This window comes from Equus quagga, chromosome 8 (genome assembly GCF_021613505.1).
Source record: "Equus quagga isolate Etosha38 chromosome 8, UCLA_HA_Equagga_1.0, whole genome shotgun sequence".
NCBI lineage: Eukaryota > Metazoa > Chordata > Mammalia > Perissodactyla > Equidae > Equus > Equus quagga.
In genome coordinates, this window is record NC_060274.1 from 7,650,185 (window position 1) to 7,663,157 (window position 12,973).

Consider the following 12,973-nt stretch of genomic DNA (forward strand, 5'->3'; position numbering starts at 1 on the left):
TCTTGTCACACTCACACATTCACACTCAGAATACTCTTGTCACACACATTCATACTCAGGATGCTCTTCTCACACACTCAGAATGCTCCTGTCACACACATGTTCACATTCAGAGTGCTCTTGTCATACACATTCACACTCTGGATGCTTCTGTCACACTCACACATTCACACTCAGGGTGCTTTTGTCACACTCACTCACTCCTCTTCTTCCTGACTACCCTCACATGGTAAACCCTTTGTCTCCGAAGCTCAGGAGAATCTTGCACACAGAAGGCACGTGGCAGCCAGAGGTCCTGCCCAGTGCCATGGGCGGAGGAAGGTGGACCTCTGGGCCCCACCAGCTGCCAGGCCGTCCCTGCTCTGGCCATTCCCTAAGGGCTCCTGTAGGACCGTGTGTGACTGCGGTGTACACTGGGGGACAGTGTGTGTGACTGTGGGACCCTGTGTGACTGCCGCCCCGTCCCTTCCAGTTCCTGATTCACTGTGAGGGCACCCGGTTCACGGAGAAGAAGCACCAGATCAGCATGCAGGTGGCCCACGCCAAGGGGCTGCCCAGCCTCAAGTACCACCTGCTGCCGCGCACCAAGGGCTTTGCCATCACCGTGAGGAGTTTGAGAAATGTAGGTAAGGAAGATCCTGGGGTCCCCCGGCCTCCCCACTGCGGCAAGGAAAACCGAACCCCAGCACCCTGATATGGATAGCTTTGTCCCTGGCTGTGCTTGCCAGTGACCACAGCTAGGAGCTAGGAGGGGACGGACAACGGCTCTGCACACCTGGTTAGCTGGGCCCAGGCACCTGGCATCGGAGGTGTGGCTGCTGCCCGCTGTCTCTCTCGCCCACACACACATATTCACACGCTCACACTACACACACACTAAGCCAACACCGCCCTCTACCGCTCAGCTCCGGTACTGCAAGGCTGTGGGGCCCGCATGGACCCTCCGGGTCGTCTCCTGGGTTCAGCCTGGCCTCACACCCCCTGCCTCCCCGAGGGAGCCCAGGTTTCGGGGTTGTTTTGTTTTGTCTGGCATTTCTTGCCCACCTGTTGGCACCAGCTGCCTCCAGATGATGACCTCTGTGACCTTATCGTCTGTCCCGGCTGCCCCCTGAGTTTGGAGCCCTAAGTCACCATAAGTAAGAGGAGGACAAAAGTAGCAACAACCACAACTTCTCTCCAGCCTCTTGTCCTGATTACCCTGTCTTCTTTCTAGTCCTCATCCCTTCGGTTCAGAAACACCGTCCTTTATTCTTCATCCTGCCATGCAGCCAGCCCTACCCCCACAGTCCACCTCCCTTGTGTCTTGGCTCCAGAGGGCTGGAGGGACCACGCCCAGCTCCGGGGCTCAGGCCTTCCTCACTCCTCCCGGGGCCAGGCTGTGTGCTGTCCTGGAGGGAGAGATGGGGTCCCTGGCTTCTGTCCCCGCACGACTTTCCTCCCTTGACCTGGCTGGCAATGCTCCCATCCACCCGTGAGGCCAAGGGCATGGGGCTCCCAGCTCCCCCAGGGCCTACATCAGGTGTTTGGGTTGGATGGTGTGGGTGGGGTCTCCTGTGGTGTTGCACACGCCCAAGGACGCGGCAGGACCACTGGGAGCAGTCCCAGCCCCACCCAGGCCTCCTGCGGGGACCTCTGCCCCAATGGGGCCTTGAATCTGCACTTTTTAACCAAGTGAGTTCCCAGTTCTGGAGCCACTGCAGCGGGGGTTTAAGAACCCCATCCACACCCCCTTCCCGGCCTTGCCTCCCTTTCTAACCCTGTCCCCACAGACCTCGGCTGTGCCCTGGCGGCTCCCCCTCTGACCTTTGTCCCATCACCTGGGTGACTCCAGTTTCCCCCTGCCTGGCTTCTTATCTCGTCCTTCCTGCCCCACCTTCTCCTGATCACCAGCATTCCCTGACTGCCCCTTGCTGGCCCCGTGCCACAGGTGTCACCCACAGACATCACCGTCTCTACTCCTCACAGCACCCGAGCATCCAGCCATCACTCCCTGGGAGAGGGAAGAGAAGCGGGTTCTGGAGACTCGGTAGCTTCTTGGGGTCTGCAGAACCTTCCAGGTGTGGCCGCCTCCACACTCCCTCTCCCGGCCCAGGCCTCCCGAAGGAACTGTGTCACCGAAGGGTTTATTCTGGACTCACTCTAAGGGCGAGAAACCCGCCTGCTGCTGAGCAACCTGCTGCCCCTGCCCCCATGCTTGACCTCAGCAACCAGGGCCGAGGATGCGCACCTGTTGCTTATCCCTCCCCGACACAGCTGCTTCCATCCTGCAGCATCCAGCAGAGTCAGAGACACTCAGGACCCTAGCCCTGGGGTCTGGCTCCTTCCCTCACCAGCTGTGTGAGCCTGGGCGAGTCACCTCACCTCTCTGATCCTGAGCTTGCTCTTCCGTAAAACTTTTTAGGGTTGCGAGGAGGGTGAAATGAGGAATATGTGTAGGACTCAGCATCATAATGAACATTTAATCCAATGTTGGCTGCATGCCTTTTACTAGGTGTAATTTTATGCTTAAAATGCCTAGAAAATGTAACGAAAAGGGGATTATTTGCCACCAGCCCAATCTTCCTGGGGTGGGGGAGTGATGCCTCTCCCCACCAGGAAGGACAGTCAGTCTCCAGCCCAAGGGTGAGGACCAGGGAGTGGTCTTGGTTGCTGGGTAATGGGGTCGGGGGGGGCTACCCCCAGGCACTCCTTCCTGCAGGCCAGCAGGTGGGACCCTCTCCCCTTGGCTAAGACACACTTGAGCTGCCAGAGCACCCGCTGTGGGCCCCACATGATGGCAGACACCAGGCAGAAGAAAATGGATGGCCTTTTTTTTCTCCTGATTTTTGAATCCTGGTTATTCATGTTCCCAGCCAGACCAAATGACTTTCTACCCTCCCCTCATCCTCCCACGCACTTTATTCATAGTACTTGCAGGTATGCAAGCCTCTCAATAGAGTACCAGGCTCACGATCTGTTGAGCACAATGTGCTGAGCCTGTGGGAAATGCTGACATCGTCATCTCAGCAACCACGGGACCAAGGCTTCATGAGTCCCATTCTCCCAGAGAACTAGGCTCGGGGAGGCTGAGCGCACGTCCAAGAGAAGATCCCGCAGTTGGGAAAAGGTGGCCCTGGGATTCGCACCCAGCCGGACTCCAAAACTCCTGTTCTTTCTACCGTCCAGTCCTGTCTCCCTGACACGGCAGGAAGTGGCCATCAGGCCCCACTCCGTATTCCTACACTGCTGTTCACTCACTGTTCATTCACGCATCCTCCATCCAACGAGCATTTATTGGGCACGGGCCAGGTCCCGGGGTGGCAACAGTGAATTCTGACATCACTTTGAATACCCTGGCAGGTTAACTCACCATTCGGCAGACCTATTAAAATCGCAGATTCTCGTTTGTTCCTCAGCCCTGTTTCAACTGACTATAGTTCAAGTCCTTAGGAAGTTTCTAGTATCTTACTCTAGTTTTATAGCTATCTTCTTTAAAATGGTGATGCAGCCAAAACTCAGACACATCCTTAGACAGGATTCTTCGGACTGCTTCATCTTCCTATTGCTTATTTGTTTAAATACTGGCATTTGTTGTCGTACATCTCGATGGGACACGAGAGTGTTGCTTTAAGCTGGTGTGACTTCAGGAATAACTCTGTTTCCTATTACTAAAAGGTAGTGTGCTTTTCGGATTACAAAATGTGTCCAGTGTGGACCATCTGGACAATAGAGTAAAGCATGAAGATGAAACCAGTAACGCCCTCCTTCTGAGATAAGCAGCTAGCCATTCGATTATTGTTTTCCAATGTGTGTATTTACGAAACAAAACTGGGTTCACACGCTCTATACTGCTTTGTATTTGTTTTATTTTTTATAGTTTCAGCTGTATATGACTGTACACTCAATTTCAGAAATAATGAAAACCCAACACTGCTGGGAGTCCTAAATGGAAAGAAATACCACGCAGATTTATATGTCAGGTAAGTTGGCTCCGTTTTCCTTCCAGAAAAGAGAGTGCCCACTTCAAAGGGAATAAGTCACAGATGACCTGCAGGCCTTCTTCCAGGGAAATCTATGTGCTGTTTGCTTGTCTGCGGTCTGTATTGAATTGAGCTTGTTCACAGTCTGTAGTTACATCATGAACTCGAGTGACACACGCCACGACTGCACATAATCGAGTGAAGTCTCCTTTCTTCCCAGCTACTTCCTGTTTCTCTCTTGCCAACTCACCCTCATCACGGGGCTCAGGTTGGACAAATGGAAGACAACGTTTTACAATCACTTTGAGATTGAATGTGAAGAGATGATTTTATTGAGCCGTTTTCTTAGAGGATGAGTCTGGTACATAGAAATATACACAGATAAGAGCACATATAATTTATAAGGCAGCCCAGAAGCAAATGGAGAACATTTTAGCAGTATCTCACTTGTGTGTTATATTCCAAGCCATTATGATTTTATTGAAAATACTTTCACAAGACTTCTAGAATGGGTCTGACCCGAGACTTCTGCAATGTCATCGAGGTTAGCGGGAAACAACTGAAAGATGCTGCGGACAGGAAAACCCAAAGGAGATTCACACATTAAAATCCAGTGTGATGGGGCTCAGGGATGGCACTGGCTTCTTGTGCCGGAGGTTGTCCCTCTTGAAGGCGAACCAGGATGATCTGAAATGCCCACTATTGGAGATTAGACACGTGTTCTGTGACGCTTTGTTTACGGCAATCATGTCAAATAAGTTATTGAAAAGAGCAAAATGGCCCAAACGCCCACTATGCAAATAAATAGTCGGCAGGCTTTCTAACTCTTGAAGAAACACATTTAGAGATCTGGTTGCAAACCAGAGCAGATCAGAAAGAGCAAAGAAGTGGACTATTCAGGAAAGTATACGTGGGAGCTTACAGGGTAATTTTTAATTGTGTGAAAAACAGCTCTGTACAATACTGCCTCTGTTATAAGATGAAATTTCACAGTTTACTCTCTTAACAGACTATAGTGTGATAGATAAGTTCTAAAAATGTATCATAGTAAGTAATTGGGCCAGAGTGGGGAGTGAAACGACCCACGGAAAATCACGATGGATGCAGAAGTTTGCATGGATAAAGTCACGTAAATGAACACGCCATGCATTTTGTGCAATCACAAAAGCCAGCAAACTGAGAACAAATAGAAATATCTATGGAAGAGGGAACATGGCCCAGTGACTTCTCCCCTCACTCAGGACTGGCCATTTGCACATGGCTGAGCCTTCAGCCCTGACAGCACCAGCCCAGACCCACCCTGGAATCTGTATCTCCCACTCGTGCACGAAGGGGCTGAGCGACAGAACTTGGGGAGGGTCCCTGGCTTCTCCCATCCTGGGGAAACGTTAGTTCCCCAAGATACGCATCCTTTTGCTTGGCAAAACCCTTGCTGAAAGTCAGCCTCAATGGTACCCAAGAGGCCAAAGGATCATGTGATGGGAGCTACTTAGCCATTAGCATTAAGTTGCTGCCTGGCTGGGAAAAGATCTAGCATATCACCTCCTACATAGATTCCGTGCACACAGGATTATCTCATGTGGAAACTGAGGCCTCGTTGTCCTCTACTGAGAGGCAAACCTCAGGTGTTGGGAGCCTTTCTGTGAGGTGGGAGGGCGGACAGAAAGAGACAGTTGTCCTCTCCTAGCTGTGTTTCTATCTGAGCACTGAAGGGCCCTTGCTCGTTCCTTCCCGGGCCATGACCACAACACGGATGTGGCTTTTCCCCCTTCCTATCAGCTGAATTACCCTCTTCCCGTCCATCTGACCTCGGCTACCTAAGCAGAAGTCAAAGGCGGCGAGCGCTGTAATTTTGGAATCTCGCTCAGGGCCTCTGGCGTTGGCCTCCTCCCAGTAGCTGCTCTCTGCTTTGCAGGCGGATTCCTCTAGAAGAAGTCCCAGAAGATGAGGACAAGTGTTCCGCCTGGCTCCACAAGCTCTACCAGGAGAAGGTCAGTGCCACGGGGGTGGCCCTGAGGGACCTGAAGGATCCACTTCGGGTGGCCGCTGTGGGCGCACCGTGGGGGCCTTTGGGAGTTGAGGGGGGTGGCAAGCCTTCTTCCACTGGGTGAGACCTCACAGCCCAGTTATTAGTGATCTTGGAGCTGACGCTCTCCTTGGCAAGAGGAAAAGAACATAGCAAATTACGTTTTACAGGGGCTTCAGAGAAAGAATGGAACTAGCTCATGGGTGTCGTGGATGCAAAAGGAAGTAATGGCCCCAACAGCTGTTGTCTCTATTTTCCTGTTTCCGGTCCTAAGGCAAAATATTCTTGGAGGCGTGGTGTTCTCTTTAGCAATGCGTGTGGTCTGGATGGCTTCGGGGTGCACCATTTGTTCGCCTGTGTGGCCTCAAAACATCGCGGGCACAAGCAGGATGAAACCCCACGAGGGTCCACCTCGGCCGGGTTTGATCTGCTGCAGTACCCCCTGCTTATGTCTGTGCTCCAGCCCGCCCAGCTCCCCTCTTTCCTTCCTCTGAGCAGGGCCGCATCTCCACTGGTTTCTCTCCTCCAGGACATGTGCAGGGCGGGGGAGTCTAATTATTATTGTCCTAAGTGCCTGATCTTAGGAAGCAGGAAAGTTTAGCTTCTACCTGGAGAGGAAGGCATTTTTATGACCAGGTCTCACTACCCACTAAAAACTGATTTCTCATCCGTCATACATTTTAAGCCCAAGCCGGCACAGTGTCTAGAATCAAACACATTTGGTGGGACTCTAACTTCCTTTCATCAACATTCGTGAACACAGACTGGCTGACACCTGCTGTCTTTTTCTCCCCATCCCTCAACGGAAGATAATCACGCAGAACTTTATGGGACCTCTGCTCCCGTTGAGTAAGAATTGTAATCTTGCCTTTGAGAATGAGTTAGGATTTCAGTCCAAAAGACTTCCAAATTACTGCCATCTAATTAAGTACAGATGCTCTTATAAATATGCTGTTTTGGGGACCAAGATCTTGATATTCTCTTAGCAAGAAGTGGCCCTTCTTTTCTCAAGGAAGTGATTTTTCTGATGATGCCTCTGAAATGCAGTCTCAGAGTTTGCCATTTTGGTCTCTTTTCTGGATGGGTTAGGGGCAAAGCTCTCCATTCTCCTCTTACCAACAGTAAATAGGGACTAGTTTACCTGTGATCAGAGCTGGAACTGCGCAGATTCCTGGGCCTCAAACTCAGAGATTCTTACTCAGTAGGTTTGAGGTGGAACCTACAAGCGTGTATTTCTGGGAAGCTGCTTCTGACGCAGACGGTCTGAGGAGCCGGGTTTGCAATTGTGCTGCCTGATGCTTTTTAATGGGATGCTAAGAATAACAACAGGTTGTCCAGGTTCTGTGCTGACGCACAGAGAAACACAAAACAATAGAAATTCTTGCCTCTGCTTTCCTGCACGAGGCAGCATTTTCCTTGTGCTGTTTTCTAGTTTCATCATTGAGGCAGTATGAAAAACGTCACTGTTAGCAAAAAGAAAAAGGTGCCAAGAAAAGGCCCAAGAAATGAATCCTTTCGTAAAGAGCCACACAAACAAATCTACAACAGATGCAATCCCCAAACCCATGAAAGCAAAGGAGAGTTTTCTCAATCAGCCCTTTCTTCCGTCTTCAGGCATGAGAAGTGTGGTCACTGTGCAAACCGGGCCCCCTTGGGCTTTAAGCAAAGAGGCCCCTTTCCTTCTAGATAAAGTCTCAGGATGTTTTTCTCTCAACTATCTTTGCATTAAAATGATAGTGTTCAATTTGGAAGGGGTCCTCCAAACATTCAGAGTTCAAAACTCTTATGTTGGTGATGAAGAAATTTAAGGCCCAGAGAATGATAAAAGTTGCCCACGTCTTCCAGTTCCATAATCAGAGCCAGGTGCTGGAGATCAGGTCCCTTGTCTCCACAGAGGCTGGGACGATGGCCCAGTTCTCTGCGTCTGTGAACAGACTTTTGAGGCTGGCCCTTTCCCTTGGGGAACAACCACTGACCAGAAAGTGGAAGTAAGTGGTCAGTGGTGCCTCCAAGAGGAAATGAAATGTGAGTAGCTATCAAAGACTGACGTGTGGCCTATCGTTTCTGTGTCAGGAGCCTAGATGGATCCAGGGCTTTCTATGCCAAAAAATCTTGGTGCCCCACCAAGCTCGTCGAAGCAGGGTTCCATTTTAATCATCATCTTTTAGAGGTATGGTGTCGAAAGACAACTGTTGGCTTTGAGGTTGGGTTTTAGGGCAGCAGTTCTCAGACTTTGATTTCATGGCCAAGTTTCTGCAAAATGTGGGATGGGGTGGTGGGCAGCCAACAGGGGTGTGCCGACATGTTATTCTGTTCAACAGGGACATAAATAAAAAGAAATCTACCACGGCCATTTAAACACTCTCCGAAATAGGAAAGATGTCAACTCTGAAAACAGGGCCATCCTTTAAGTGGAACAAGCTTAGCATTTAGAAAACACACATTTATTACATGTCACCATTTGGAACCCCTGGCGGCTGTAGGGGGTGTGACATGACCCTCACACAATCTCCTTGGGGACACAGGCAGCTCCCAAATGAACTCCATCTCAGGCTGAACCTACAAGCCCGGAACCACTGTCCCTAGAGCCATCATGGTTTCTCAGTTGTCTGTTCTGAATGAATTCTAACTTTTCATTTCTAACTTAAACGGTCTCCCTGGGTTGCAGTTCGAAGTTTGCTGAAGGGATGAGAAATTAGTCACTAATGGTGCAAATTAAAATATGGGTGAAAGAAGTGACATTCTGGGCTGTCTTGTGGGTGTGCAGGGTCCATGGAGGCCAAGGTTGGAGCGGCTCTGTGTGGGGTGCAGGGCCGGGAGGGAGGGGTGCCAAGCCAGCAGAAAATGCTACTGGCCTTCAAGAAGAATTAAGGGGCTGGTCCAGCGGCGCAGTGGTTAAGTTCGCACATTCCACTTCGGCTGCCCGGGGTCCGCCCGTTAGGATCCCGGGTGCAGACATGGCACCGCTTGGCACGCCATGCTGTGGTAGGCATCCCACATATAAAGTGGAGGAAGATGGGCACAGATGTTAGCTCAGGGCTAATCTTCCTCAAAAAAAAGAAAAAAAAAGTGTCATCAGTTCCCCCATTGTAATATTACAACAGGAAAACACAATCAAGACTGCTAAGGAAAAGGATTTTTAAAAACTTGCCCATTTTTAAAATGAGTGGATTTTATGGTATGTGAATGACAGCTCAATAAAGCTGCTTTTTTAAAAAAGGCACAATAATGTCACCTCCCATCTTAGTCTAGTTGGGTTTCTATAGCAAAGTGCCACAGACTGGGTGGCTTATAAACAACAGAAATTTATGTCTCCCAGTCTGGAGGCTGGGAGACCAAGATGAGGGTGCCAGCAGGGTTGGGTCTGGTCCCAGCTCTCGTCCGCGTCACTGTGTCCTCATGTGGTGCAAGAGGCGAGGGAGCTCTCTGGGGTCCCTTTTATAAGGGCACTAATCCCATTCCTGAGGGCTCCATCCTCATGACCTAGTCACCTCCCAAAGGCCCCTCCTCCCAACACCAACACACTGGGGGTAGGTTTCAACACAGGAATTCTGGGGGGACACATTCAGTCCCTTGCATGGGTATCAGGCTCCTGGTGGCCCCCACCTGGGATGAGAAAAATCACCCATGCTCCGGCAGGGAGGTGAAATGGGAGGCCTTGCCAGAGTTAGGTGCCAACTCTCTGGGCATCCCACGTGTCATCGTCACTTCCCTGTAAGTCGTCCGTTTAGGCGACAGGCTCTGCGTTCCTCAGTTCTTGAGGGTGGGAGCACTGGGCACACGAGTCGATTGTCCTGTGATTGCTTGATTCCCCCAAGAGCCTCCAGGCTCCCCTCGGCCTCTGTCCCAGAACAGAGACAAGGAGGGAGCTCTGGACCCAGCTGGGGAGAGGCCGGGGAGGGGCTTCGGGGCAGAGTTCCTTACCTCCCCAGGGAAGGGGTCAGAGGTTCTCCTTCCAAAATGGCCCATTTGTGGATTCGTTTTAATCATGACCCTGAATGGTCAAAAAACTGGATTATTCAGTACACCCTGACTGGGAGAGAAGAAAAGTATGATGACTTTAAACATTTCTATCTCAAGTTCTTAAAGGAAAAAACTCAACACTTCAGGTGTAAGTTTCAGGTGTATGACAGCTTGTTTTTCAGAAAACTGGACCCTTGGAGAACTGGGACATTACTAGGCTGAGATGGGCCACAAGCAGGCCTAGGGTGGCCCAGTGTTTATTCGCATGCACACCGTCAGCCCCCAGGGTGTTTTTACGGGGCTTGAATTAGTTGCTCCTATTAGGAAACGAGGAAGCTCCCCATGGCTGTCTGAGTCTGAATTCGAGAAGGTTCAGTCCCCAGCCCTCGTCCTCACACAGCCGTGACCACCCTGGGACGGCTGCCGTCGTCCTGGTGCCATGGTCTCTGGCCTCATCGCTCTTGCCCCCGGCCAGCCTGGCAGCTCTCTCAGCCGCAGTGTTTCCTTGCATGAACTGCCCGCTAGATGCAGCTCGGTGGATCTCACCCGAGGCCGGCTCGAATGGAGCTCTGCGGCGCATGCACCTGCTGAGCAGCCTGGGCCCTGGGGGGGCTCCCTGCTTCTTACCTGTGCCCTCACCGAGCTGATGTTGGGCCTGAGTGAATTTCCTGCACAACACTCAGCAACACACACACACAGAGGCAGATTGGGCGTGGACGTGTAGAATTTCTGGTATTTCATTTCCGGTAGGGTGTCAGACGAGAGTCTGCCCCAAGGCAGGGCTGGAACCTCTTGACCTTCTGGTCAACTCGATGGTCACTTACAGTGGTCGCTTGATCCTGACCCAGAGAGCAGTGCCGCTGGTGGCTGACCTCATCTGCTGGGCCTCCTCCGGGAGTGCCTCACCTCCCATGAGCAGACCCCCAGCCCTCTGTCATCATGCAGTCTTGGCGTGCTGAGGCAGACGACAGTGCAGCGGGGTTGTGGGGTGGGTGCGGGGGGCCAGCTTACGGCCCTGCCCACTCCTCTTCTGAGGCTCAGATTTCTACTGTTCTGCGATGTTCACTGAGGGCCAGGTTCAGTGCGTTGTCTCATTTCATTCTCCCACTGACCTGTTCTGGATGCCACTACTGCCTGGGCCTCAGAGGCTGGTCACCTGCCTGGAGTCAGTAAGTGCTAAGGGGCAGGACAGAACCGAACCCAGCAGGCCTGGGCCCCAAGTTCAACCTCCTACACCTGGACTCAGTGACAGAGCTGCAGTGGTCCTGCCTCTCCATGTGTCACCGTGGGAAGGGGACAGCCAAAGTCAGTATCGTGAAGACACATTTGGGGCCCAAAAGACACTTCTATGAGGTGCCGCAGACCCCCGCTCTGCTGAGCCACTGTGGCCCTAGGGGCCTCTGAGCTGGGGAGGGGCCTGCAGGAGGCCGGTGTCGTGTGTGACGAGGTCCCCTGTTTGTCCCCAGGATGCCTTCCAGGAGGAGTACTACAGGACGGGCACCTTCCCGGAGACGCCCATGGTGCCCCCCCCGGCGGCCCTGGACGCTCGTGAACTGGCTGTTCTGGGCTTCGCTGCTACTCTACCCTTTCTTCCGCTTCCTCGTCAACATGATCAGCAGCGGGTCTTCCCTCACGCTGGCCAGCTTTGTCCTCGTCTTCTTTGTGGGTAAGTGGAGAGCAGGAGGCTCGGGAGGAGCATCGGACAGGGGACGAGTGCAGGGAGAAAGTTGATAAACTCACGCAGGTGTAGCACCTGTGAGGAGAAGGCAGAGCCTGCAGGTTGACAGGGAAAAACCTCGATTTCAGGACTGGTGTTCCAACACACCGAGAATCCCAAGCTGGGGGAATTTCACATCCAGGTGTCCAGCCTCTTGCCCAGGGCTGGAGCTCCCTCACTGTCCCCAGGGGCTGGCCACACAGCTGCTATTTAAACTCCTCCAGTGCTGGCATCGCTCACTCCCCTGGCCTCTGCAGACAGCTCTGCCCATTGTAGTCATCTCCCCCTTGACCAGAGGGAAACCGTTTCCGGGAGCCCAACAGGAACTGACAAAGGCTCTTTGCCCTTCCAAGCAGGTCCAGGGCCCTTTGGGGAAGTGTGTGTGCTCCCCCTTGGTTGCCACATGCACTGACATTCAATGGAGGTATTCGAACTCAGCTTTTTCGTGAATCCATATTGGCTTTATTTGAACAGGGGTTTCAAAGTGCTGCTATTTCTTCATGCCATTAAGCTTTCCTGCATGCTGCCACTTGCTTCTGAAGTGGAGCAGCCAGGGGTCACTACATTTGCTGTTTGCCCTATGAAAGGGGCACTCTGTGCTTTCTGGAGCCAGAGGGAAACTTGGGGGGTTTCCTGTTTAGAGGGAGACCCTCTGAAACAGCCCCATCACCCTGAGTCTGGGGAGGAAGGAGTCCGCCCTGAGACCTTGGAGGGCGTGGGCAGAGTGCATCCCGCTTTTCTGAGACGAGGAGAAATGGCACAGAGTTAGAAGTGTGCAATGATCTGTGTGTTTATTTCAGTGGACATCTCTCAGTTATTCCTGCACAAGAGATAAGTGCTCACTGTAAAAGACTCATAGAAAAGTGTGTAAAACTGACAGTGTCTCAGGACAGAACTCCCCCTTTGATCCTGCTCTGCAGAGATGGCCATTACTAACAGTTGGGTGCACATTCTGCCAGGCTCAGACACACATATGCATATACAAACTCACATAAGTGGAGTTTCTCTAACTCACTGTTTTCCCCTAGTAAATTGTGGCCACAACATGTCACAACACATAACCTATCTCATTCTCTTGGACCAAGACAACCAATTTGAGACCGCATGGTGCAATAGGCAAACTGGCCATTGTTCCTAAAATAGACCCTACTGTCTTTTTAAAAATTAAGGTACATTTTAATGTTAAAAAATTAAAATAACACCCAGTCTTTGCAGAAAAAAAAAGTACAGAGAGAAGAGGATGCAGAAAACCCCTGATTTAACTCCCTATGGACAAGGCCCGAGGCCACCCAGGGCTGGTGCACAGTG

The 12,973-nt window shown here is 51.6% G+C and overlaps 1 protein-coding gene across 1 annotated transcript in view; it reads left to right on the forward strand.

The window, feature by feature from the left end:
* AGPAT4 (1-acylglycerol-3-phosphate O-acyltransferase 4) overlaps positions 1-12,973 on the forward strand; it is a 123,354-nt gene that overhangs the window by 108,668 nt on the left and 1,713 nt on the right. Inside the window, 5 exon segments of the mRNA XM_046670392.1 lie at positions 473-626; positions 3,857-3,959; positions 5,875-5,950; positions 11,415-11,471; positions 11,473-11,614. Of these exon segments, the coding sequence (XP_046526348.1) occupies positions 473-626; positions 3,857-3,959; positions 5,875-5,950; positions 11,415-11,471; positions 11,473-11,614 (532 nt within the window).